At 36.0% G+C, this 27,642-nt stretch overlaps 2 protein-coding genes across 2 annotated transcripts in view; both read right to left on the reverse strand.

Annotated features, from left to right (window-relative positions):
- Positions 1 to 4,745, reverse strand: part of LOC116901379 (low-density lipoprotein receptor-related protein 1B-like) — a gene marked incomplete at its 5' end in the record, with an annotated part of 293,026 nt that extends 288,281 nt beyond the window's left edge. Inside the window, 2 exons of the mRNA XM_032903247.1 lie at positions 3,602 to 3,715; positions 4,618 to 4,745. Of these exons, the coding sequence (XP_032759138.1) occupies positions 3,602 to 3,715; positions 4,618 to 4,745 (242 nt within the window). The remainder of the gene's footprint in view (positions 1 to 3,601; positions 3,716 to 4,617) is intronic.
- A 3,417-nt stretch (positions 4,746 to 8,162) lies between these two features.
- Positions 8,163 to 27,642, reverse strand: part of LOC116900103 (low-density lipoprotein receptor-related protein 1B) — a 274,149-nt gene continuing 254,669 nt past the window's right edge. Inside the window, exons 42-45 of the mRNA XM_032901881.1 lie at positions 21,091 to 21,252; positions 11,357 to 11,531; positions 9,814 to 9,891; positions 8,163 to 8,331 (exon numbers count right to left, since the gene is read on the reverse strand). Of these exons, the coding sequence (XP_032757772.1) occupies positions 8,163 to 8,331; positions 9,814 to 9,891; positions 11,357 to 11,531; positions 21,091 to 21,252 (584 nt within the window). The remainder of the gene's footprint in view (positions 8,332 to 9,813; positions 9,892 to 11,356; positions 11,532 to 21,090; positions 21,253 to 27,642) is intronic.

Genomic DNA, 27,642 nt, shown 5'->3' on the forward strand with positions numbered 1-27,642 from the left:
CTGGGTTTGGTGTCTATGTATGAGATGGATCCCCAGATGGGGAAGTCTCTGGGAAGACCTTTCTTTCAGTCTCTGCTCCACACTATGCACTCATATTTCCTTTATACAGGAGCCATTCTGGGTTACAAATCTGGAGATGAGTGGGTAATCCCATCCCCCAACCAGGGGCTTTGCCTAACTTTCAGATATGGTCTCTACAGGTTCTCCCTCCCCTTTGTTGGGCATTTCAGCTAATCTCATCCCTACTGAGTCTTGGGAGCCTCTTGCTTTCAAGGCATCCTGGACTTGCTGGTGGCTACCCCCAGTACCCATTCCCCATTTCTACACACCTCTGTTTAAATTCCTGATCCTCTATATATCATCCCTTTCTATTGCCATAGCTATTCCTCCCCCCTTTCTCCCTTCCCCCTTCTCTTCTTCCTAAGTCCCTCCCACACTCTACCTTTTGTAAGTGAGTATTTTGTTCCCCCCTCTGAGAAGGACTGAAGTATCCACATTTTGGTCTTTTTTCCTTTTGGCTTCATATGGTGTGTGAATTGTATCTTGGGTAACTTGAGCTTTTGGGCTAATATCCACTTACCAGTGAGTGCATACCATGTGTGTTCTTTTATGACTGGGTTACCTCAGTCAGGATGATATTTTCTAGTTCCATCCATTTGCCTAAGGATTTCGTGAAGTCATTGTTTTTAATATCTGAGTAGTACTCCATTGTGTAAATGTAACACATTTTCTGTATCCATTCCTCTATCGAAGGATATCTGGGTTGTTTCTAGCTTCTGACTATTACAAATAAGGCTGCTATGAACATAGTGGAGCATGTCCGTGTTATATGTTGGAACATCTTTTGGGTATATGCTCAGGAGTGGTATAGCTGGTATAGTCCTCAGGTAGTACTGTGTCCAATTTTCTGAGGAACCTCTAGACTGATTTCTAGAGAGGTTGTACCAGTTTGCAATCCCACCAACAATGGAGGAGTGTTCCTCTTTCTCCGCATCCTCACCAGCATCTGCTGTCACCTGAGTTTTTTATCTTAGCCATTATGACTAGTATAAGGTGAAATCTCAAGGCTGTTTTGATTTGTATTTCCCTTATGACTAAGGATGTTGAACATTTCTTTAGGTGCTTCATGCCCATTCGATATTCCTCAGTTGAGAAATCTTGTTTAGCATTGTACACCATTTTTAATAGGGTTATTTGTTTCTTTGGAGTCTAACTTCTTGAGTCCTTTGTACATATTAGATATTAGCCCTCTATCAGATGTAGGATTGGTAAAGATCTATTCTCAGTCTGTTGGTTGCTGTTTTGTCCTAATGACAGTGTCCTTTGTCTTACAAAGCTTTGCAATTTGTCAATTATTGTGAGGCACACATAATGCTCATCTCTCTGCAACTCAAGCTACTGGAGATCCTCTACTTCTTCAGTTCACAGGAAACTACTCCTGAATAAATTCTTCCAGGTTCTATTTCTTCTCAATTAATCTTCAAAGCAGCAAACAGTCTTCATAGACTTTTTACAGCACCCTGGCCAATGGTCTCTTGCCCTTAGTAACCTGCACTGGTGCTTTCATAGCAATTGTATTTTGAGCATGCTACTCTTTCTTAGATTATTTTAACCATTCCTCATGTTTAAAACTTCTATCATTTCTGTTTCAAAATATTATTAATACCAAAAAGGCCTTTGATTATCCTACTTGGAATTATGAATTATTTCTTTTTTAGTTGTTTTTCACATTTTGATAATATTTTTATTATATCAACAAATTATTTTATTTTTTCTTAAAAGACATTCTTTTTGTGAAAATGAAATTTAAATTTTGTAGCATTCTATATTGGCATAGATAAAGTTCAGAGGAAGCAACATCACGTAATTCCATAATCGGGCATAAATGGTCAGACCTGTGTGACCACTGTGTGTCATCCTGTATAGGGTACAGCAGTTATACAATAGCATAAGAATGAATATAAAATATGGAGATTATGTAATGCACTTCTGCATCAGGTTTTAGGGCCATGAAGCTATATAAGTTGAAAAAATGCCATGATTATTGGTTATTTATATTTGTTTAATGAATTACTGTGCAAATGAAAACATTTCTCTATAATTTTATGACTGAACTGTTTGCTATATATATATATATAATATTTATCATATTTGTTCTGCTTCCAAAAAACTGATAAGAATGAAAAAAATCAGTGTACAAACACAACTTCCATGAGAGCAAATAGACATACAGGTATTGTTATATAAGAATATAAGAAAGTCCCTAAACTTCTACAGTTACCTTGTGTCTTTTTTGCTGAATTTAAAAGCTACACTGATTATTAGACCCTAGTGCTGTTTGCTTAAAATTAAATTTTACTGTGGAATGCTATAGCCATTTGGATTTATTATTCTGGTGACAAAGGGATTCCTTACACAGGAAGTCATCTAGATACCTGTTTATGATGAAGAGGCAAATCAGAGTTCCCATAGTTTACAGACTCTGTTCAGAAGCAGCAAATAGTAACAGGATAAACCAAGACTAGATTCTAAGGCAGAAACTATAGGGGTTGGAAAATTAATCCAAAATTAGTCCTTCATCATCTTTGGGCCATGATCACTTTGAACTCTGTCACTCTGAATACCCATGAGTCACGATTCTGACTATTCTTTTCTCCATAGGCACCCTCGGGATCATGCATTTTCCCCTTCGAGTGGCACCAAAATTATTATGGCAGGACCCCCTGATCTCCGGAACATTCCTCTTTGGTTTAGGGACTATCATTTTCAAACCAACTGCATTCATTTCAAGTTCCTGTGTTACAATCCCAGTAGCTCATTATAACAAAATCGCTAAGGTTTGGTAAAGAAATGCTGGAACTTCAGCATGATTGTGTTTTGCAGTTTCATTAGGCCAACCTGATCTTCAGTGAATGTACTCCAAGGTGATAATCAGATCTGCTGATTTTAACACTAAGTATTAAGAAAGATACCACATATGTGCCAAAACCCTAAAACTCAAGTGGATATGGCCAAAATAACCTTTACTGTAGTCAGTTCACAAGAAATACTGGAATGAGAAAATAGAAGTTTACCTTCCATGGATATCCAAGTTACCAAAAAGTGAATGAAGGAAGAATGAAGTAAACGCTAAAGAAATTAAATTTCTTGAAATATTTTGGCATGCACTTATTTCTTTTCCTAGTAAACCAAATTGTCTCTGATGTAAATCTAGGAAATGAATAGTTTACTATCCCATCAGATTTTGAAGTAGAAATGTCGAACTTAAAATCCACTTAAGTTCCAAATATAGTACTTGCAGACTTTAAGCCACTTGCTTCTGACCTCCTGGAATTAAAATCTGTTTTTCTAGCATATGTGTTTTTAGGAAGCAGGATGAGCAGCTTTTTCATCACCTGCTATATATCTACACACTCTGGCACTCTGCAGTGTATACAGTTATCTATGAGCAAAGCATAGGTTAATTAAATGTGACAGAGATGAGTCCCAAGATTAAGTATAAACTGTGAAATGCATGTGGATGTTCATGATTTAAACCAATGGACTGTGGCCTGAAATGATGTCACAGGAAGCACAGCAGTAAGTGGAAGGTTAAACCTACTTGCATCTCGGCTCATTAAACGCAGTTATAGTGCAAATCCCCTCATTCTGACAGTAGTGATCACAAGGGTTCTCTTTCTGGTCACAGCGCTGACTTTTAAACCCCACAGAGCATCTGCAGAATTTCAGTAAAATACAACTGAATAGAGTGTCTGATGCATTTGCCATATAGGTTTAAACTTGTTATACATTGATAGGAAGATAAAATAAAAACTTTCCCAGGAATGCTTGCCTCCCTCAAATACACACTGATCACATTTTCCTGTAACAATTTGTGGGACAGGAAGCTGACTGGATTCCTTTTGGAGTATCATCCCCTTACACGGTTAAAATAAAACTCAATATAATGACCATGTTAATGGAAGGGTTGTAGGTGGTCTAGTCTAGAAAATCAGCAAAGTGGGAAGAGGAAGATATTAAATTCCATATTTTCTAATTGATAATCTCTGCTTTCCCTGCACATAATTTACTCTCAAAGAGCCAAGGACTCAATTGATTTATATTATGCGATACTCTACCTGACAGAACATCAAATAACATCGTATATTTGAAAACACGATACAAATTCTTTTGAAAAAGAATAGTCCCAACTACTGCAGAATTTACACACACGCTAACACACACATGCCCATCTGCATACACACACACACACACACACACACAAACACCCACACAAACACAAGCACACACACGTGCACACTCACACACAATGAACTGTGTGCTTCATAAAGCTTAATAATTTCTGTAAAACCAGAACAGTTTTTCCAGCATTTCCAAGGTGAAAAGCTGTGAATGTCTGAAATGAAGAGATGGCAAGAACTGAATGAGCTACTCCTCATGAGATCTTTAACAGGCTGATGACAACGGAATTATGTAGACCGTGAGCCAATGAGGGACAGTTGGCCAGAGATGTGCGTGACGCACTCACTGAAGAGTACTGCCCCCAAAAGGAAAACATTAGGATAGAGACTCTATCTTCATGCAACCCTGTCTTAAATTACATTAGTTGATACTCACACACACACAGGTACGCTAGTCTCAGGGTCCAGCTGGCATGTGCCACCATTGTAACAGTAGCCGTCACACAACTGACAGCTAGAGGCAATCTTCCCATTAGTACAGCTGCAGAAACAGGAGAAAAAGGAAAAACCGTGTTACCAGAATTAACTGCTGTTGAAGGCTGACACAAAACACCTGCAAACTAGAATGTGCATCATTTGACAATACTCTAGTTTCTGCCTAAATATAAGTTGTCTGGAAAGCAGGTTGTGAGAGGAAAACTTATTTATTAGAAAAATAATAGATTATTTGGGTGCTTTGCTAATTTTATCCCCTTTTCTTGATTAAAAAATGTAAAGTATCAAGATAAATAGTTAGAAAGTACATTTGTCTCTCACATGCTAGGAGGGCTTTATGAATTTCTTTTCCCATTAGCTAAGACTTGGTAACATCGTTGTGAGCTCTAAGCCACATGACAGAATTATAACATTCGGTTCTCACTGTGGCATTCCCTAGAGACAAATGTTAGGATAACAATTGTCTAAAATGAGTGTATGTTTTCATATTGTGAAGGTATATATGTTTGCATAGGCATACATGAACTTATGTTTTTGGGTGTATAAAAGCTACAGAAAATATTGTGTTTAATCCCTAGGAATGTTATACATCTCTTTCAAAACAAGAATTCATTGGCCTGAAGGTTAAAAATAATGCATACTTATTAGTTAATAATCCTCAGGGATCATCTTGGCTCTAACTCTGCAGATTTGAGAGATGTCAGGTGTCCCTGTGATTTTAGGGTTGGAAAGATGGTTCAGCAAATAAAGGATTTGCTACTCAAGAAGATGACTGGCAACTCTCAGAAAGTGTTCCTCTGGTTTCTGTATGAATACTTCTGCATGATTATATCCCACCCTTGAGCAGACAGGCATACAAATGAAAGTAGTTGGAAATAGATAAACTTAATTCAAATGTTAACCACATATTAAACTCAATGTTAAACCTATTTTGATTTTGTTTTATTTTGAGTCACGGTGATACTCTGTAACCCAGTTTGACCAAGTATTTCATGTTAAGTCTTCTTCCTTTGCCCTATTAAATGCAGAAATTACAGATTTGAGCTACTATGACTTCAAAGTTTTACTGTCAAAATAGAGCCAATCAGTGAAAATCTAAAAATAAAAATGTGTAAGTTATACAGAATCAAGGGGATTGACTTTCTACAATTGAAAACTACAACTGAGCATCCAATTATAGTAACATTACATGTTATGGATGATAATAAACAGCATCTTATTTGACAGGAATATTGTTCAAAAATATTTTCTTATGTTTTAAACAAACAACTATATTGGTCCTGGAACACAACTGAAGAAATGGAGAAGAATGTAACCATGTTCAATGTCACTAGGGAATCTGATCTCCTTCCTGGAGAGCTGTGAGGCAGTTGTACCCATGCTGCTTCAAAGTGGATTGTAACTTCACACTGGTTTTTGTAATCAAATGGTTACAAAATCAGTTGTTTCATAAGTCCAGACACAACCTTGGTAATGAAGCCATGCTGCAGAACTGACCATTCTAACTTTCCATGGTGAATGACTTTTGCAGAATGCCTGTTTCTAACACTAGACAGAACCTTGAAAATAAAGTTAGGCTGAATTATCATTAACAGGATATTTTATATACTTCAAGATATATAATAATTATATGACATCTCTTTTAGGACATTTCCAGTTGACATAGAGGTCCCTGAAAATGATAGGTTAGCAACCCTGGTGCTTATAATTACATTATTACAGGCATGCTCATCTGTCTTGCTGGAGATTATATGGCTGCTGGTAACCCACTGGCTAAATATATTCTGGTCAGTGTTTAAATCAGAATTATATGTAAATGACATTTTTAAAAATATCATAATAAGTAGACAAGGTGAATGGACTATACATAAGTTGTAAAATGGTGCTATATATACCCACAGCCCATCATGGGACGGGTGAGGGTGGCCTCAAATTCTGATATACTATAGTATCCTCTACAGGTGACACGAACATTGTATCTACAATATACACACAAAGTGGGTGAAATACACAATTGACAAGTACTGTTTTTCTGATATGTTAAGTGTGGTAAGAACACTTCATTTTTCTTTCCAAGATTTATTGAAAACTAATACATAAAATATTAGGATTCTAGTACTTAAAGGAATAATGTCAAAGAGAAAAAGTTAACTCGCTATACATGGAAGAATTTTACTTAAATAATTATATACCAAACTTTAATATCTAAAAGATGAAACTGCAAATTAATTTTTAAAATTCTTGCTTTCAATAGCTATGAGAATTTTTGCCATTTTCTATTACATTTTATTTGAAATTGAACTTACAAATATTTTTAAATGTAGAACAAATACCATTTAATGCCTTAAGAAGAACATGTTTCATTTTACTGTATGCTATCTTCAACAAAAGTACATATAATAAAAACAAGTCTACAGACTATGATTTAAAGACTCCCAAAATAAATTGCAAGTTACCTAGTAAATACAAAGAATTCTTAGGAATGTTATTATCAAAGAAATCCTCCTTCAGCTGTTCATTTTAAAAGTGCAAGTTTCTCTCCAATAATATTTACATCTATCTCCAAAAGAACAATATGTAGTAATAATGTATAGTAATGATCATTTTCATAATTGAATCTGTAGATAGTTGGTAGTTAGGATTTCAAATACACATGATTATTTGAATTTTATACAAAAGTGAATATTTTTATTCTTTTGTAATATGGGTTTAGAATTTCTTTTTACCTACAAAACATCCTGACATCAATCTAAGTTTCACTGTAATTTTAAGATAAAAGTCATCAGAAATCCCACTGCAAACTTGAGAAGAGTGAAAACATTCCACTTTTCTCTACTCAAGTGTCATGTAGACCATTGATTAAAAAAATTACTAGGCATCTAGTTATAAAATTAGACTGGGTATCCATTGTTACCAATAGTTTTCTATTCATATCTATTCCTTCTTGTATATTTCCAGAAAAATCATTTGAAATATAAGAATAATAGCCTTTTCCAGTTATAAATGTGTGTGTGTGTGTGTGTGTGTGTGAGAGAGAGAGAGAGAGAGAGAGAGAGAGAGAGAGAGAGAGAGAGAGAGAGAGAGAGATTTGCCTTTATGTCGGAGTTTATGAGAGGGGTCCTACATCCTGTCCTCTCTTCCTTTCATGAAATTATTTAAATGGTATGAGCAAGCTGGATGAGTACTTTCTGAGTAAACTGAGCTGGTGACTCAGTTCATAACTCTGTTCTCAGTGTAAGTGGAGAAGATTCATCAAAAATATTATGTAGCCTGTTTCAATAAGGAACAAAGACCATGAGGAGAGCAACCCAGTGCATTGAAATTTTTTAGTATATAAAGTTGATCCTCATGAATCCTCCAAGTAATGAGGGACACAGTATCCATACCTGCCATCTTTTATCACCAAACAAAGCTTCCACAACTGACACTGGCTTACATTCAACTGAATTGGTGGACAAGGAGGTCCCAAAGAAATCTTCAAACATTTTAGGCTGTGTCCAAGGCAATAGATTGCTCTAACAAATTGACAGCAATTCCACACTGTTGAAAATAGCACCCATTTATATCATCGAACATGGAGAGGTTGAGCTGTTGCCTACATAGAACCTCCACAGCTGTAGTCTTATGTCTTTGGTATAGGAAGGTATACTGCAGGCTACCAAAGTAGAAGCATAAATGTGAACACAGCGATGAAAACTTTAATATGCAAGATGTCATGCCAGCAAAACATACTAAGGCAATGACAGTACAAATCTTGTGGGAGGAGTAACCAACAATGTCTTATTTAACTTAAGGTTGATACCATGAGATTGTACCCTGTACGGCATAAGTGAACTGGAACCAGGGACTAACTCAGAAACCCTAGGTTAAAATAAACTACTGCTGATAAAATAAATAAATATATAAACCCAAATTTAAAAGTGAGCTAGGTCTTGATGGCTTGGGAGGCTAGAGCAGGCAGATCTTTGAGAGTCCATGACAGCCTGTTATTCAGAGCAATTTCCAGAATAGCCAAGGATACAAAGAAATCCTGTCTCTAAACAAACAAATAAAGAAACTCTAAAATAATAAATTTAAAAAGGTGATAAAATATGACTCCTAAATATACTCTGCTTTACTTGTGGATCAGTGCCTCTACTCAGAGCCTCTTTCTCTTTCAGAACATGAAAACAAATACAGAGACAAACAGCCAGACATTATAAGGAAATAAGACATGGCTTTAAGTGAAATATATCCCCTCAGAGCTCAGAGAACCATGTAAAGGTATTGGGTAGAAATATTATAAGAGCCAGAGGGGACACTAGGAGAACAAGGCTCTCTAAATCAAGTGAGCAAAGCTCATACAAACTCGTATAGACTAATGCAGCAATCAAAAGTCTACATGGGTATAGCCAAGGTCTACTGTGTATATATCATAGTTTCCAGTTTGGTATTATTCTATAACTCCTGGATATGTTAGAATTCTCTTAGGGCTCTTTTCCTGCTGTTGGTTTGTACTGCTCAATGTCAAATGTGATGACATTTGCTTTTACTTATTTTGTTTAAAACAAACAAACAAACCAAAAATTCCAGGTCTATTCACAGACTAAAATAAAGTTCTTTCATAATTGAAAATTGTTACCTTCTTATTCATATGAGGCTTGAGAGGTACATGTGAATGTTTATTTTTATTTTTTTATTTATTTACAAATATCAGTCACATTTTAATTACTTTACTTAAAAATAGTATGCTTTCAAATTATACAAATTGCTAGGTTTAATATACGCTGTTCATAAAGACAACACAAAACACATTTACAGTAAATTCTAAAGTGAGAATAAATAAAACTGAGTAAATGCATAAAACTTGTCAATGTTGCCTGTAATAAAATTTTATTGGACCTTGTTTGCCAGAGTGACATAACTCATCTGCCACCTCCTAGGACTCTCACTGGCAGAGATACTTTATGGCTCTCTCTCTCTCTCTCTCTCTCTCTCTCTCTCTCTCTCTCTCTCTCTCTCTCTCTCTCTCTCTCTGTTTTCTCTCTCATTCATAACATTTCCAAGTAAAGTAGGTGACAGATTCCAGTTCTTTCCAGGCATTTCTTTTAGAGGATCATTCAAAGTACTCTGTCTGCTGTGGAGACTGACTTCTCACCTCAGGAGGTGAGCTTGTTTCATGATACAAACAATAGCTTTAGCATTAGCTCCTAAGTTCTGCTCCCATTCACTTCGTCTTAAAGACAAATTTCAAAAGGGCACAAAAGTAGAACTTAGTGGAACTAGAGAGATGGATCACAGAGTAAGAGCACTGGATGCTCTTCCAGAGGTCCTGAGGTCTACTCCCAGCAACCACATGGTGCCTCATAAACATTTATTAGGAGATCTGCTGTCCTAGTCTGGCTTGCAGGCATGCATTCAGGCAGAGCATTGTAAACATAATGAATAAGGAAATTTTCAGAAAATCTGTGGTATGCTTCATACACTGTTGCATGCGTGTTTATATGCATTTGTGCATAGTTACACAGCAGTGTTATACCCATGCTTGCTATTCTTTGGATATTCCACTTGATACATCCTGAAACATTTTCCATAGCTGTGAGCATAAAATTCCATTTAAAAGAAAAGAGTAGAATTTGGACATATTCGCTTCCAAGAACCATCATTCCATATGCTTGTTTTAGATTGCAATTGCCAAAGTCATATTAGGAAAAAAAATCTTTATGTTTATGTCCACTGAAGGTTTAAATTGCTTCTACCAAAAGGATCAATGAACACCAATAAAATAAAGTTATAATCTCAAAATGAAAGACACTTCATAAGAAAACAACGGCAATTTTGATCTACTCATTGTGACTATTAATGAGAAATAACCAAATGCTTATATTCAAAATTCCATATTGTTTTTTCTGTCATCCAAGCATTCAAGAGACTCTGGGTTATCACTCTGGATATCAGAAGATAGTAGAATTTGGGAGCTGGTTTTCTCCTTCTAATGTATTGGCATGGGGATTGACCACATATGATCAGATTTGCTGACAATTTCATCTATTCGTCCTGTTTATCTCTATTAAATATAACAATTACTGGTATGAGATACTAAGTCCTAAAATATTTTACTGTCAAAATAAAATGGTAAAAACCTAAAAACTCAAAACCTAAAATCTAAAATAAATAACACATGAGGATACAAGTGGTTCTAGGGCTACTTGGCCAGCAATATCACTGAGTTTTCCTCACCAAGATGATCTTGTACCCATGGTCTATCATCACAGATATTTATGTCCTTAGTATTACCATTGCCTTTCAATTTTTATCTCTTCCATGTCTCCTACAACCAACGCTTTTCTTATTTCCCCTCTTTATTATTCCCTCTTCTTCTTTTCCATTACTATGAATTAAAACCTTTGTAAACAAACAACTCCTATCCTTAGTTCTACACATATGTTTCTGAATATATTTCTGTTATTTCTTACATCTTGGTTTATTGTATATCTGGAATAATTTAATAACATTGATGTTTATATACTTCAAATTTCAAATAAAGAGTGAGAAAAGGTGAGCGCCATCTCTATCTTTAAAATTCAACTGTTGGACATTCAGAATTTTTTAAAAATTTAAAATGTCTTCATAGTTTATTTCTTAAACCATGAGTCTTTGGCATATAAATGCTTTCTAAAGCAAGTCAGAAGCATACTTACTTGCAAAATATATCCTCGTTGTCTTGATTTATAATACAGTGGCCCCCATGGCACCGTACACATTTGTCAATCTCACATTTTGGTCCTTCATAGCGTGTTGGGCAGACACATTCAACACTTCCATCGTTCCCAATGGTACACGATTCTGAATTCACACAGTAGTGGTGACACACATCTAGGAAGAGGAAAAAACAAACATTTAAATGCTGTTATGGGATATTTTTCCAACCTTATAAATGATGCTATTTTATTTCACATGAAAATGATTATAAAATAGGTAAAATAATTTATAAAAAGATAGTATGATATATAAAAGTGACTTCTATGATAAGGCCTTGATCCTTCTTTTGGTCTCTGTTCCTCAACCTTATTCTGCTAAGCAGATAAGTGTTGTATTGGTGCAATGTTACCAGACATGCTTGTTTCGTTGTTGTTCTGGTATGCAATGCTTATGACTCTTTAGCTTTTTTTTTCAAAGAATAGTGAAAGTGTGTGTGGCCATAAGCAGAAAAGCTTGAGATTTTCTTGTGAAAATCATTGTTTCTCTTCCTTCTTCTATCTATGCTTTGAGCTATAGACTGTTTGATAAGCACATAGAAAGCCAAAGAAAAGCTGACTGTGAAATTGGCTGATGCTCCATGGGTGCAAAGTGGTAGAGAAATTTCACCCTCCGTAATTCTCCTATATTAGCACGAAATAACTCACCCGCCAGTGTAAAACATTCCCATCTAATATCTAATCTAAGCTTCTACTTCAAAGGATCATTCTTATCAAGCATTACAGCCTGGTTCCCTATTGACAAAAAATACTTCCTTCAATATTCCTCCTTAAAGATTCATACTTCAGCAAAGGGCATTAAATAAATATCAATATACATTTAGAATTATTACACGTTAGTGACTTGAAATGCAGACAGCTCTATATGAGTTCATATAGAAAAGCAGTACAAATTTTTAATTTTCAATATTTAAAGAAGAGAAGATGCTTCATATTACAAGTTCTTAGTCCCTTCACGTCAAAGTGAGGAGGCATTCAGAGGCAAGGCTTCTCTCTGCAGTCTAGGTGGAGAACCGCATCCCTGGGACTGTCTTGAAAATCTCCAATATTCTGTTTTGCTTGAGTTTTACAGCACCCAAGAAGTGCATTCTCTGTACCTAGGTTACCATTTTTTCCCTGGAGGATATGTAATATTTTTGCCCCTCTCTACCGTCCTTCCTTTTTTATCTCTCCTGTATCATGTTTCTGATTCTTATTTTAAAGCATTCTCTTCTCACTGATTTCAGCTGCAAGATTCCTAAATACAGAAGAAATATAGGCTCAAGCAGGTAGTTTAATATCTATATTAGTTATTTTTCTGTTGCCATGATAAAACATCATGACCAAAGTCAAAGAAAACTATTTAGAGTTTGCTGAGCATGAAGATTCCATCGAGGTAGGGTAGAAGCATGGGAGAAATTGGCAGGTGTATCAGCAGGAGCAGGAATCTGAGATACTGCATCTTTTACTACAGCATAAAGCAAAGACAGGAAATAAGTTGAAGCAAACTACTCTCAAGGTTCATACTTAGTTACATACTCTTTCCAGCATATGCTGTGATTCCTAAGCCCCCCAAAGCAATATTAACAACAAGGACCAAGTGTTCAACTGTATTGACCTACATCTCTCATCCAAACTGCCAAAATTCACTCCTTGGTTCCATTATGCCCAGAGCTTCATCACAAAGCAAAATATATTGAGTCTAACTTCTGATGTCCTCAATGTTAACAGTTACAAGATTATTCAAATGTCAAAAATGTCTTCTAAGACTCAAGACAATCTCCTAATTATAACCCCTGTAAAATCAAAATGCAAATTGCAGAGTTCCAACATACAGTGGCACAGGGTATATAATACCATTTCCAGTGGGTAAAGTGGGTTCACAGTGGGTAAATCCCCTAAAAGTAGACTCAGATTCACCAGGGCAAAACAAAATCCTGTAGCTCCTTTTCCAATTTCAAAGGGCTTAGGTCAGCCCATCCCTCCTTGATCTTTTTATATACATCTGTCTATTGGGCTGAGTCTACTTCGTAAATGCATCTGAGTAGATATCTCATGACTCTGTCATCTCTAGCTACTCGGAGTCTTCACTGCAACCCAGAGTTCACTTTCAAAATCTTCAGACAGAAGCTTTCTTGCCTTGTCTTAGCAGATTTTCTGAAAACATCTATCCATCAGGCTTGTAAATCCAGCTGACCATATGGCTGACATTGTCAAGATTGTCTATCTTCTTGGGATGGACCCTAGCACCTTCAAATAATAGTAGGAGCAACTTTTTAATTAAATTGTTTTCTTAGGATCACTAAACTCATAAAACACCCTTTTAAAAGCTTGACAGCACAAATTACCCAAGATACAATACAGAGATCACATGAAGCTCAAGAAGAAAGATGACCAAAATGCAGATGCTTCACTCCTTCTTAAAATAGGGGAACAAAAATATTCATAGGAGGGGATATGGTGGCAGAGTTTGGAGCAGCGACAGAAGGAATGGCATAGCCTGGCCCTCATGTGGCCCATTTATATATATATATATATATATATATATATATATATATATATATATATATATATTCACCAATACTAGATAAGATAGATGAAGCTAAGAAGTGCATGCTGATAGGAACTGGATATAGTTCTCTCCCGAGAGACATGGCCAGAGCATGTCAAATACAGAGGCAAATGCTAGCAGCAAACCACTGAACTAAGAACAGGACCCCTGTTGGAGGAATTAGAGAAAGGATTGAAAGAGCTGAAGGGGCTTGAAACTACATAAGAACAATAACGCCCACCAACCAGAGCTCCCAGGGACTAAACCACCACCCAAAGACTATACATGTATACATGGACTGACCCATGGCTTCAACTGCATATGTAGCAGAGGAAGGTCTTGTTGGGCACCAATGGAAGTAAAAGCACTTGATCCTGGCAAGGTTGGACTCTCAGTGTAGGGGAATGTCCGGGGAGGAGGGGTTTGGATCGGGAGGGGAACACACTTCTAGAAGAAGGGAAGGGAGATGGAATAGAGGACTTCTGTCCTGGAAACCAGGTAAGGGAATAACATTTGAAATGTAAATAAAAAAATCCAATTGGAAAAAGAAAAAAGATTTTAAAAAAGTAAATTAAAAAAGAAAAATGAAAAAAATATTTGCTGTCTAAAAAAAGAAAAGTTACATCTGACCTGGATTGTGTCTTGTCCTCTGAGAACTTTAAATACACAGCAGTTTACTTGACATAAGTGGTTATAATCTCATAAAAAGTTATAATCCTTATTTTGGACCACACATAGCATTATTCTTCCTACTGCTCTTTTCCCCTCATTGTATATTCTGTATATTCCCAATTGCTCTTTCATTATACACGTATAAACTGTCAGTAACAACAGTGCCAGCAGATAGCAGGTTTATCATTCTATTGCCTTGAAATTTGCTCTGCTGAAAAATTCATTACTTTAATTATGTCTTGGGTAAGTTCTTAGGGAAAGATCAGAAGGCAGCCAGTCTTTGTGACATTTTTGTTTCTTTGCTTGCTGTTGTGGTTTGCCCAGAAGTTACTGTATTTTGATGCTAATTCCACTGCCCCAAGGACAGTTGCCTAGTCACTACTCAGGACTCAGGTGACTTCACCAGAACCACCTCTCCATTGAATTTGTAAAGTACAGGTGAGGGGCAGGTACAGGATAGAAGGAGACCTGTCATTGGAGGAGAAGGAAGGATGGGTGGGAGAGAAGTTTGAAGGAAGAGGAGGAGACTAGGGGAGAGAAGATGGAGAGAGAGGGGAGAAGCCATGGCAGGTGATGTTAAGATTCTGCTCTGTGTATTTACAGGTTGTTATTAATGTTCTCAAGGGATGGATAGTACCGGGCATTGTATGTTTAAGTGGGCAATTATATCTTATCAATTGGGTCTAAGATTATTGTGTTGTGTATTCTTTTATGTGAGGGTTTGAGTGTAGGAAAGTGTGCGGCTGGGCTGTGTTTCCGCCAAGATACCTAGCAGATACCTTGGGGCACCGCGGTGCAGACCTAGCGAGGCAAAAGTGGAGAGGAACAGTGATATAGTGAATGAATGTTAGATATGTTGAAGAAATTTAAATGCTAGATAATATTCAGATGATAGTTTATAGATAATATAATTACATGTTTCTATTCACGCTAATTTTTGTAATACTTTATTTCCATCCATGGGTTTTTCAAGGGAAGTTGACTTTTCTTTCTACAAATTTGCATACTTCTTGAAACCAAAATATAAAGTGAGACTAAATTTCAAACAGAAAATTAGGTCCTGTATTTACTGTGGATTTAGTCATATTCAGACAGAAAGCATTTCTTAACATATATACGAAAATGGAATAGAACCTTGAATCCTATCATATCACCATGATTAAAGCTGGATATTACCAACAACAGAAACAACAGAAAACTTACAAATGTTTGGAAACTGAACTCTCCATTTAATGAAAAATTTGTCAGTAAAAAAGTAAAGAAATGAGACTTTAAGGAATAAATGAAGATTCATACACAATATATATAAACTCATGAGACACAATGAAAGCTGCGCTGAGGAAAGTTCATGGCACTACTTGCTTATAAACAAACACCAATCAGAAAGCTGGAATCAAGCAAATAAAAAGAGCAAAAACTCTATAAAAGATTAAAGGGTTATTCCCTTTATCCAAATTAGTTAAAGGACAAAGAAACTACCCAAAATAATAAAATCAAAACCACACAGAGGGACATAAAGACATCGAGGAATCCAGAGAATAATAAGGATAGCCAGCCCCTGGCTATTATAAACTAAAGGTGCTATGAAAAAGTTGAACAAGAGTCCTTCTTGCTATGGGGGTACAATTCTTGGGTTTATGCCTAGGAGCGGTATATCTAAATCTTGCGGTAGATTAATTCCAATTTTTTTTAACTGCCACATTGACTTGTAAAGTGGCTCTAAAAGTTTTTGCCTTCGGTGGTGTTCTGTACAAAGTCACAGATGCTGCTGACACCAGCTCTGTGCACACTCACAAATTGTGAAGGCATTGGTATGTGTATACTTATAGAGGAATCACGGACCAGCTCTGTGTGCACTCACAGGTGAACCTGCTTTGTGCACACTCATCCAAATGAAAGCCACTGGTACCCCAGCAATACGTAAGAGCAGCTGTCTATCTTAGTGGCCCAAGCAGTTCAGGACATGACGAGTGAAAATACAGTTAAAACTTCAAAGGAGAGATACCACTTTCTAGGACAAAGGAAACTTAGGAAGACAGAACATGGCATTAGACAGCCAGCAGACAGCATATGAATTTTAAGTAAGGAACAAAAACTTTGAACTACTGGAAGGGGAATCACTGTCAAAGACATAACCATGTTTCAACGTTTGGAGAGCGAGGACACCATGATGTGCAATGCAGACTGAGCTAAGAGCTTGGATGAATGAAGTTTCTGTTTTCTTCTCATCAAGAGAAAATAATTTTGAGGCAACAGGTACATTGTAATATATAACTTATGCCACTGCAACAGGGACTGCTCTAAAGAATCTCAAAATGTAACAGGCATTGTGGCCAGTGGTGATTGTAGGGCATTCTATTTCCTATATCAATAGTGTCACAGTTAGGGCCTCAGTTCCTGTTCATCTTTGCAACAAGAACAACTGAAAATATTCTTTTTCTTTAATGTGATTGTTCTAAGTGTCTATATAGGCTTGTTATTAGCTTAATAACTCAAATTTAAAATTCTTTTTTTTAAAAATGATGTAGAAACTTGAAAGATCAGGTTACCATATGCTACTGTATGAACAGGGTATCACATGGTAGGGTGCTATAAAAAGAGAAGCCTGAATTTGGAGTCATACAAATTTCAGATCTTAAAATGTCTAACAAGGAGTATAAGAATAAACTTTTCAATTTAATTTTAGAGACTTGAAAAACTCATTAAAATGGTAGTGTGTATAGGTTAGTATTACCACCCTTCAATTAAAACTGCAGGTTTTATTGATTTCACAAATAACACCTCTATTTAAATGCACAAAGCTGTGCTTATTTGCTTGATTGATATCAGGAATCCTGACTTTAAAGCAAGATGGAAATTTAACTCTATTTGGTCTTAAGCAGACATCTTAAAGAATATTAAATTTTAGCTTTGCTACTTTTTATCTTTCTTTTTAACCTAGATTGCTACTGCCTAAGTTAATTTGCATTCAGACCTCCGGAGTTTAACTTGCTAGTGAAGTACTAAGATGTTTTAACTCAACACAACTAAGACTGATGTTTTAGCTCCCACTAAAAGCCTGTAATTAGGTGTCGTAATGAGCTTATCTGTCATTCCTTCATTTACCAGGGGTGGGAGGGGGCACTGTGTCTGCCAGAAATACTTTTGACAGAACACTGGGCTCAGTGAACTTTGCTGACTCACATTGATGGATTCTGAATTTATTACACTTCATCAGATGTTAGATTTGTCATTTTAATGGCAAAGCCTGAGAACAGCATCAATGTTCTCCTGGATGTTTGTAGACATCTTGATCATCAACTCCCCCGGTCCAATTCTGACTGCTTCAAGTCCTTGGGCAACTTATTTAACCTCCGTCTAAGGATTAATTAGTTAATTTAAATAAGTGCTCCACAGTAAATGGCAGGAAGCATTCTGATTGCTAATAGTGAGGCTAGCACAGGCGGGTAAAGCAGTGGGCCGCCACACACTGTGATTCTATTAAGTTGTCAATTAAGATTGCAAGCTAACTGAATTTGTTCTTTGCAAGAATATAAATTTCCATAATGATGGCTAGATAGCATTTTAAGGCTGTTTGAAAAGAATTAAGAATGCTGATTATTCCATTGAAAAATAAGGAAAGATAACTGATAGAGCACAGTGCATCAGCTGGTAGACAAGGCTAATGAACCAAGAGATTTTTACAATATTGAACCCAAATGGAGTATCGTGTGACTTTACTGTAATCTGAGCGGTCTGAAGATAGGATGGAGGATTAAAGATAACAACTTCAAGGTCATTCCTCATCACGGGGGGGGGCAGTTTGGAATATTCAAGACCCTTTAAAACAAAAACAAAACAAACAACAGCAGCAGCAGCAGCAGCAACAACAACAACAACAACAACACACACACACACACCATAGCTATGGATTATTACTACATAGATCAGTCATTTTCATATAATATATTGATTGCTTTTTCATTAAAATTTTTAGTCCACCTTCATTTAGAGTTATCTATGAAATTATTATTTATTCGTTTGTTCATCAGATCCTGTTGTGAGGTAGAACTTTGAAGAAGTCTCTGATCTGAGGATCATACAATAAACAAAAAAACAGTGGACAAAACCGGAGGACATAAAAACCGACTTAGAAGAGGAGAAAAAGGTCAGTTTAAACTGGGAGTGTGGCATGAATAATTTGCAAAGCATACTAGCAAGTGGTAGATAATAGTCTGATTGCCAGATAAGTTTCATTTATATGGAGGATCGTTGTGACTATGGCCTTACTATAATAAAGGAGAGGTTATGAACTCAACCCTTTGTGAGACAGTAGCTAGAAGTACCCTTCATTTCCTAGAAGTATGAGAATGCTGGAGCACAAAAGAAGAAAGGAAATTAGTGAGTTCGAATGAAGCAGTTATGCTTATATCCTCTGCTGTGCTGATGGGAGAGAGATGAAGAAATGAGGATATGGAGAAGAGCCTCATGGAACAAGAGCACAAGTGCAGCTGGGTTGTATTTTCATGTGACTGGTGTTCAGGACAGAGGATTTTGTAATAAGGGACAGGCATAATGTAGTGACATCCATTAATTGTCAAAAGGAGCTTGGCTTCACATGAGAAGAAATAAAGTTCTAAGAAGGAAATGGAGACTGCAAATTAACCATTTCCTTGCTACAGCAGATGTGGTCACACTGCAATGCCAGGGTTGGATAATCAGTGCTGTACTGTCAAATCAACTAGTGGACATAGCATGGCTATGTACTGTTCCCTGTGCTTCCTTCCTTCACTGAACATAGAGGTGGGGCATGCTTCGAGGAACATTAGATGAATTTAAGGATTGATTCATGAAAGTCTATTGTCTGGTTCAGATCTTGTCTCTAACAATAAGACTCCTTATGCTGCACTGGTGGAATCTTCTTAAATGAATCATAAAAGTAATACCCAGTGCATTGGAGAACAAAGAAAATGAACAGGAGAAAAAACATTATCTGAGTACAAAGATATATAAAGTTTTCAACAAATGTGCTTAAAATAGTCAGAACGCTTATTTTACATAAAGCATATAAATGTGACTGTCATTCGATAATGTACACCAGTAGCAAAGATAGGAAGCACGGGTATCAGTTAGGAATAAAACAGACAAATGGGTCCTGGCAGCTTGCATGACTGAATGAGAGTAAAGATAATGAGCACAGTTCACATTCTGGATGTTTTAAAGGATGAAGAGAAGATACAAAGACTGCAGAGTCAACAAGGACTTCCTCGATTTTGGACAGCCAATGAGTGTTCCTTGCTAAACATTTCAAATAAAGAAGGTAGGATAAATCAAGGTGAAAAAAGTCAGGCTAACTGTGAGATAAGATTAACTCTCACAGAAAACTGAGAATCATTTCTTAAGCTTACATACAGGTTCAGCATAAAAATTTAGAGTCCTCATTTGGGTGCTACAAAAACCTCATATAAAAAGCCCTATAAGTAAAATCATCTAGACACTGGTTTCCAAATTTATTTACCCTAAAGAAACATCTAAACATATTAAAATAATATATACTCGTGGATTTAGAATAGAAAATGATGCCTTGAAAACAGCATTTTGAAAAGAAAAGTAAGTTTATTTTAAAATATGAGACTTTGTATAGGAATCAGTACTGGGAGTGAGAAAAGCAGAGATGACAATAGTACTTGCAGTCACATCAATGGTTAAGCTCAAAAGTAATATTTCACTCTCAGAAACATGCACAAAGGACCCAGCAAAGAAGCAATGACCAAAATACAAATGGAAACAGAAGGGAATAGTGTCTATAAATATGAGTAAAGAAATGTCTTTAGAAACAAGGATCAATAAATTGATGAAAGCCATTGCAAAACAGGAATTGAGACTTGACCACTGAAAATAGCATAACCAATCAACCAGAGTCTCATAAGAGCGACTTCTCCAGTACAGCAAAGGCAGAAACTTAACAGAAGTGAAGTCAATGGAGAAAGAGAGACAAAATGATGTTGGGACTAACACATACTGCTATAGGATGTTTTGCATTTGTATTTTTCAGAAAGACCATGTTAGAAAGCAAAAGTTCTAGGAAACTGGAGGAAGAAATTCTGGTTCTGTCCAGGCTTCTGAGGATGAGACCAATAGAACACACTCTGGGCTGTGTCTAGCTGTGCTTCTTAGGAGAAGAGGGGTATGGGAAAGAGTAAAGATCTCTAAAGGCTTCCAGGAGTATACAAAGAAGTAAGAAAGTTAAAGATACAAATATGGGGCCAATTATAGTAATGAGCCTTTGACTTTAACTTGGGAAACAGAACAGATAAAATCTTTTAGAATAGGATAAAATAATGTAAAAATTATTGGAGTTTAAGTGTCAAGAGTGGGGTGTAGCAAAATGAAGAGAGGAAAGAGCACAGATGTGAACCATACAATTACTTAATGCAAACATCAAAGCTTGCTGCTGGCAAGCTGAGAGAGGACACTTCGCTTCACTTTCACTTACAGTACTGGCATCTGTCTCCAGTGTAGTCTGCCTGGCAGTGGCAGTAAGGTTGGTTCCCAGCAGTCACAACACAGCTCCCACCATTGTGACAAGAATCTTCGCAGACTGTCTTGCCGCAGTTCGGCCCAGTAAAGCCCAAGGCACAGATACAGGTGGGTCTTCCTAGTGGACAAAAGAAATAAAACCACACTATTATCCTTAAATGAAACTTCAGTAGATAAGAATTAGGGCATGAGGTTTCTGGCAAAGCTATGCCTACCATGTGTTCTGTGACTTTATTATACCAAAAACTCTCCAGTCTCAGCTGAGCTGTATATCCAAAGAAGTACAAACTGAACTTATCTGACATTGTTAGGTCATATCATGGATACGTTATGAACTAACAGTACTTGTACATTGCTCTTTTTCTTTTGTGTGTCTACTTTTTCAATTTTTTTATTCTTATATCAAAGACTTTATTTTTGTTATAAAATTCAGAGAATTACAATTTGCAAGTAATCACTCAGTGTTCACCACTACTGACTGTACACAAAACATCAGTAGACAAATGCCTCAGGGAGACATTTTAATGGTTAACGAGAATTATGTCATATATAATAGTTACAGATATTAATGACATTTTCTTAACACAAATAAGCATACTAATGTTTAATACATAAACATTAACTGGGAATTAATTTATCTAGGTTTGATATTTACTCATGTTAAAAAAAATTCCGATAGTCTACTAAATACTGTGTGTTAAACGCAGTAGAACATTTCCTAGATTATCTTTCAACATTTCCCTCATTCTTTTCTGTGGGAAGTCATTTATCACCATAGCAAACATTCCTTTATGTTTTCCATGTTATGTACAGAGGGAGCACCTCTCTGCCTGGCTTATCACTAAGCAGGAACTGCTTTGGCAGACACAGAGAAGAAAACCATCTATTGTAAACACATAAAGGGAAACGCAAAAGCATAAATTGCAATAAGCAGACTCAGTCACCAGGCTCAGCCTGGGCTTACAGCCAGTGTCTGTGCCGTCAGTGCTGCCATCATTGGTAATCTGGGGGCAAACTAGAATTGCCTGAGAAATAATAAGTCTTCTTAAGATTTTAAACATAATAATACAATTATTTTATATATGGTCATAGACTCTGTGTAGCTCATATTTTTAATTATATTTTTATTTATTGTAGAATTTTAGGGAAAATAAATCCATAAAATCTCAACAATATTCCTGCTCGATCGAGTATGATGAAAATAACACTGTTTGACATCAGTGCATGTCAGATACTCTGCCTGGTGCACCCCCAGAGAGGAGCTACAAGAGGTCAATTGCTGCTGAAAGAGTAAGAATAAGTTGCCTCTAGGAATCAACTACCAAGTATACAGCCTGTATTTCACATAGTATTTATAAGGAACAAAACATATTTAAGTAAAATTCACCTGTAATTCTTGAAGAATGAAAAATAAATATAATGTATTCAGTACGCTCAAAGTAATTACTTTGAAAGAACACTACGCCCTTAAAACCACTAGAAATTTGCTCTAAATACACAAGTCATCCATAATTTTATGATGAACACTACTGCTTTAAAAGTAAATTATTTATAAATGCTGTTTGGTGCTAGATAAATGTCTATTAATACTCCAGAAACAAGGAGATTATTAGAGCTGAGTAAGTTCATTATTTTTGTTGCCAAAAATGATTTACTTTACATTAGCAGGATGTTTCCTTAGAGTGGTAACAAATGTTTTTTTCCGTTTATTGCTCAAATAAAGATAAAATATTTCCTCTGGCAAATTTCAGCAAATGAAAATAAAGACAAGAAAAGGGAGCAAATTAAGGTGGTAAGTAAAGAGACTGATAAAGTTTAGCACATGGTAACTGAAGAAAGAAGAACATGTCCAAAATGAATTATTTTATCCTCAGACTAAGCATTCAGGCATTACATAGAGAGAAATAATTCATGCCAAGAGTAATGAGGATTAGCTTGAGCAAAAAGTAGCAGTGGACCAAGTAAAGAAGCACAAGAGCATTAGAAAATTCAGGGTATCAGAAGAAATCAAATGCAACTAGTAAAGATTGGAAAATTCTATTTAATTTTTGAATGCTCTCGGTGTAATAGAGAACATTTTCACAAACACAGCAGACAGGAGCCCTTGCTTGGGCTTTTCCTTGGAAATTTGATAGTAATATTACATTACTGAAGACCTCAAATATTTGAGTTATAGAACATGGATAAAGCAAGTTGGCATTGACTTTGAAGCTCAATTCTTACTGGCTCGACAGAGGCATGTATATTATTTGAGCAATTAACCATTTTCTGATTGATTTAAGTCCTACTCCACACAAGATGGAACCTCGCTCTGGTGCCAGTAACTTGGCTATAGCTGGCCAGGTTATAGGCTCTAAGGGAGAACAGAATCAGGTATTATTATTTTGGTAAATGGGCATAGTAGTAAGATGTTCCCTGAATCTTATTTTTATTCATATACATTAGTGTATCTCTCAACTTCAGGGAAGCTCCAATGTGCAGTAGATGGTGGCTAACGAAGAGTTCCATAGTTTTCAACATGCATCAAGTAAAAGACTGTAGGACAGTGATATCTCAACCTTCCTTCCAAAGCTTAGAGAAGAGGCACTAAGTGAAAGAGAACGAATGTTTGTAATGAAACAATATTTGCCAGATAGGACAGCATTGTTGCATATATTAACTCACACCTGGGAATACAATCATAGGATTTACACAAGGGTAAGCCAACCAAATTCCCTGCATGGATTGCATAGGAGTTCATGAAGTTCTTGCCTGTAAATCCATTGGTTTCTGATATCAGCATCAGGAGGGAAAGTTAGTTTTCTTTTGGGATGCAGACTCTGAGAGGCTACCTACACTCCTGTAGAGCCCCACACCCAGTTACATACAGGCAGAAGTAAATAGACTCAGAGAGCACATGGCAAGAAACTGTAAAAAAAGTGATTGGGGTGCCGGTAGTAATTGGAGGGTAAGGAACAATGGGTGAATCACATCTAAACATATAACCTTAGCTATGAATATTAAATAATTCTGTTAATAATTAATATTAATAATTATATTATGAAAGCAGCACGTGACAGAGATAATGAAGCATGGATTTCACACCTGTGCTTGACAATCTCTCCACCAGAGCAATTCAGAGAAATGAAAGTATATTTGTAGCTTTCCTGTAAGTCATGAATGTTTTAAGATTAAACAAGTAATGTTTCTGCCTAAAAGAAATGCAGGGACAATCATGGAACAGAGACTGAAGGAAAAGCCATTCAGTGACAGGCCCAACTTGGGATCCATCTCATGGGCAGACACAAACCCTGACACTATTACTGATGCCATGTTGTACGTCATCTTAGAGCCTCTACCAGAAGTTGACTGAGACAGATTCAGATACTCACAACCAAGCTTTGGACTAATGTTGTGGAACCCTATTGAAGAGTTAAGGGATGGATTGAGCTGAAGAGGATGGCAACTCCACAGGAAGCACAACAGTATCAACTAACTCGACCACCTAGAGACTAAGCCACCGACCAAAGAGCATCCACAGGATGGCCTGATTCCTCCCACATATATGGCCTTGTCTGGTCTCAGTGGGAGATGATGTGGCTAATCTTGTAGAGACTTGATGCATCAGGGAAGGGGGATGACTTGGGTGAAGAGGACCCTCTCAGAAGTGAAGGGGATGGGATGAAGAACTCTGTGATGGGGTGCAAGGGAGCAAGATTTGGGGTGTAAATTAGAATAATTAATAAAAATATAATTATCCAAGCTGCTACCAGTTAGCAAAATCTTACACTTGGAATCTAACTCAGTTATTTTCAAAAGTATTATCTTTCCTTTCTTTGAAGTAAAGATTTCTTTTTGATAAAAACAAATTGTATCCTAGGGAGTACGGTCTGACAGGCACCCAAGAGCAATGGCAATAGCATAGATCATATTGACATTTTCTTAAGACTCCCTTAACCAGCAACTGGAAGGGAGACACTGGCTTTTGGTGCTTTTGGTTTAGTAGTATATCGTTACTTGGAGATTGTTATGCCCTGTGTAGAATATCTCCAATGAAACTAAATCTTGTAAGATTTTATGTTTCTCATGGCTTTTTCATGGACCCTAACATTATTTGTTCCAACCCCACTCACGTCAGCACCATCCTTATACCCTCCTCCTCACTTAATACCCTCCCTGATTATATCTGCTTTGCCTTCAGAGTCAGTCTTCTACCATTCCCCTCTCTAGATCCCTTTTCATTTAAATTGTGTCTGATTCAAATTGTATTTTGCCTCCAAATATCAACATTTATACTGTTAAATTTTTAACAAGTGCTAACGTCTTCCATTTTTAAAATAGCCCATCAGCAAATATTTTACTTTAAAGAACAAGCATTCACAAGAATACTACTAAATGTAAATGTAGCTGCTAATTCCATAAATAACTTATTAGATATTCATAGAAGATAGAGTTTTATAAACCATTCACTATTTATATAAACAAGACTGATTGACTATTAATATGCTTTATCCTAATATTCATTATTTCTTCCATGGTTTCTTTCATTTATCTTAAAATCAGTCTATGAGTACATTTTAGAAATGAGCTAGTGTATCTTTTTAAATGTAATCAATTAATAATATTTGACTATGGATTATCTTCCTACATGAATTTAGTTTACACATTTCATTTTAGTACTACTTATTTAAAAACATTTAGGATTGAAGAGGATGCATTATTTTATTAAAAAATAAACTTGTAACTCTCAGATATGTTTCATTAAATACTAATTACCATTCTTTTATTATTATTGTTCTATACAACTGTCATATTACAATTAAGTCTGATGCATATCCTAATTGTGTACTGTCTGTATAGGAATTTTACAATAGGCATAAATGAAAGTAAATCAACAACAAATAAATCCATGCTGTACCCACTGGGATTTGTTTAACAAAAGAACATTTACAAAGATAATTAGAGTTTTCAGTCTATAACACAAAATTTTAAAACATCATATTTATGTATAAAAATTCCTTGTAAGTGAGTTGCTATCCAATTATTTAAGTATTAATTATTATATTATTTAACTGTGACTCAGACTGAAATTATATGATAACTAATTTTACTAAAAATATGCAATATAATTTTCTTGACAAATTGTGGAAATTATGATCTAATAAATTAGGTATGTAGATAATGTTTATATATTATGTTTAAACATCTGGATGAGTGACTTTAACATAAATATAACAAATTCTCTGCATTACAGACATTTCTTTGTATAGATTCTATATAGGTTAAATAAAATAATTATAAATTAGAATGTCAAAATATTCCATAATCATATGAATTTTGCAACCTACCAGGACTCAATTACTTTTACTATCTTAGCAAAATGTCCATGCCCATTAAATGACAAATCTCAAAACAGTTTATCAAAGCAATGCTTTTTTTCTTCAAGAAAACTATATCCATTTTACTAAACTTTATCCAATAAATCTTTATCAAATTCTTATTCTCCAGGGGGAATCTCCTTCTCTAAGTTGGCAATACAGAGAGGACTTTGTAAGGGTGGGACTGGGAAGAGAACAGGGACAGTGTCAATGATTGGGATGTAAAGTGAATAATAAAAAACCCTTTAATGTCTTAGACTTTACAATTCCTATAGAACACTTAAAATTGCAGATGAGAAAGAGGATGCAATCAAAGGTTCTGGTGGAGTTTATTTTCTTTTAAAAAGAATCTAACTTTAAATAGCACTTAATTTTTAGTTTTAGGGACATTATTTCTATGGTGGGGAAGAAAACCTCAGACCTTAAAGTTACAGAAACCTATAAATTCTTTAAACATGCAGTTTTAGACTAGCATAGACAAGCACGCAAGGAAATTGCAGTAGTGCAGTCAAGTCTGGAGTGTTCAGCAATGAGAGGGCCCAAGAGCAAGACAAGGATCTGAGTAAATATACTGCAAGGGGTGCTACAAGGGCAGCAATAATAGAGAAGCAGGCAAACCTCAAAATGACTATTGCTAGGTTTATATGCACTGTGTAGTCCACTCTCTGGAACTTCAAAGTAAATATTGACAAACATCGTAACTCTATCACTCTCCTCAAAACACTATACTGGCTATCTACAAAGACTATCCTAGACTATCTGGCCAGCTATGTGAGACTCAATTTAGGAGAAGACTAAAACCTTGCAACTATCAATAAAATCTTTCATGAAGTCATTATATTAACTCTTGCTGTGGACTTTCCTTCAGAACTTAAACACATGGTGAGTATACTTATAAAACAAAACTAATGAAAACAGTGCAAAGGAGGGAAAACTGCAAACCAGAGGGCACAAGCACATAAAACACTACACTTAAGGAAAAAAATATCATGAGATAACACTTTACTGTGATTGCTCTACAATGAGTTAACAAAATTGAGGATATAACTGAACTGCCAAAAAGAGTGCATAGTACAGCATTTTAAACATCCAATGACCACGTAGAAGGCTGAAGTTGGCAAATAAGAGATTCAGGCTAAGACAAAGAAATG

The sequence above is a fragment of the Rattus rattus genome, chromosome 5 (genome assembly GCF_011064425.1).
Source record: "Rattus rattus isolate New Zealand chromosome 5, Rrattus_CSIRO_v1, whole genome shotgun sequence".
Taxonomy (NCBI): domain Eukaryota; kingdom Metazoa; phylum Chordata; class Mammalia; order Rodentia; family Muridae; genus Rattus; species Rattus rattus.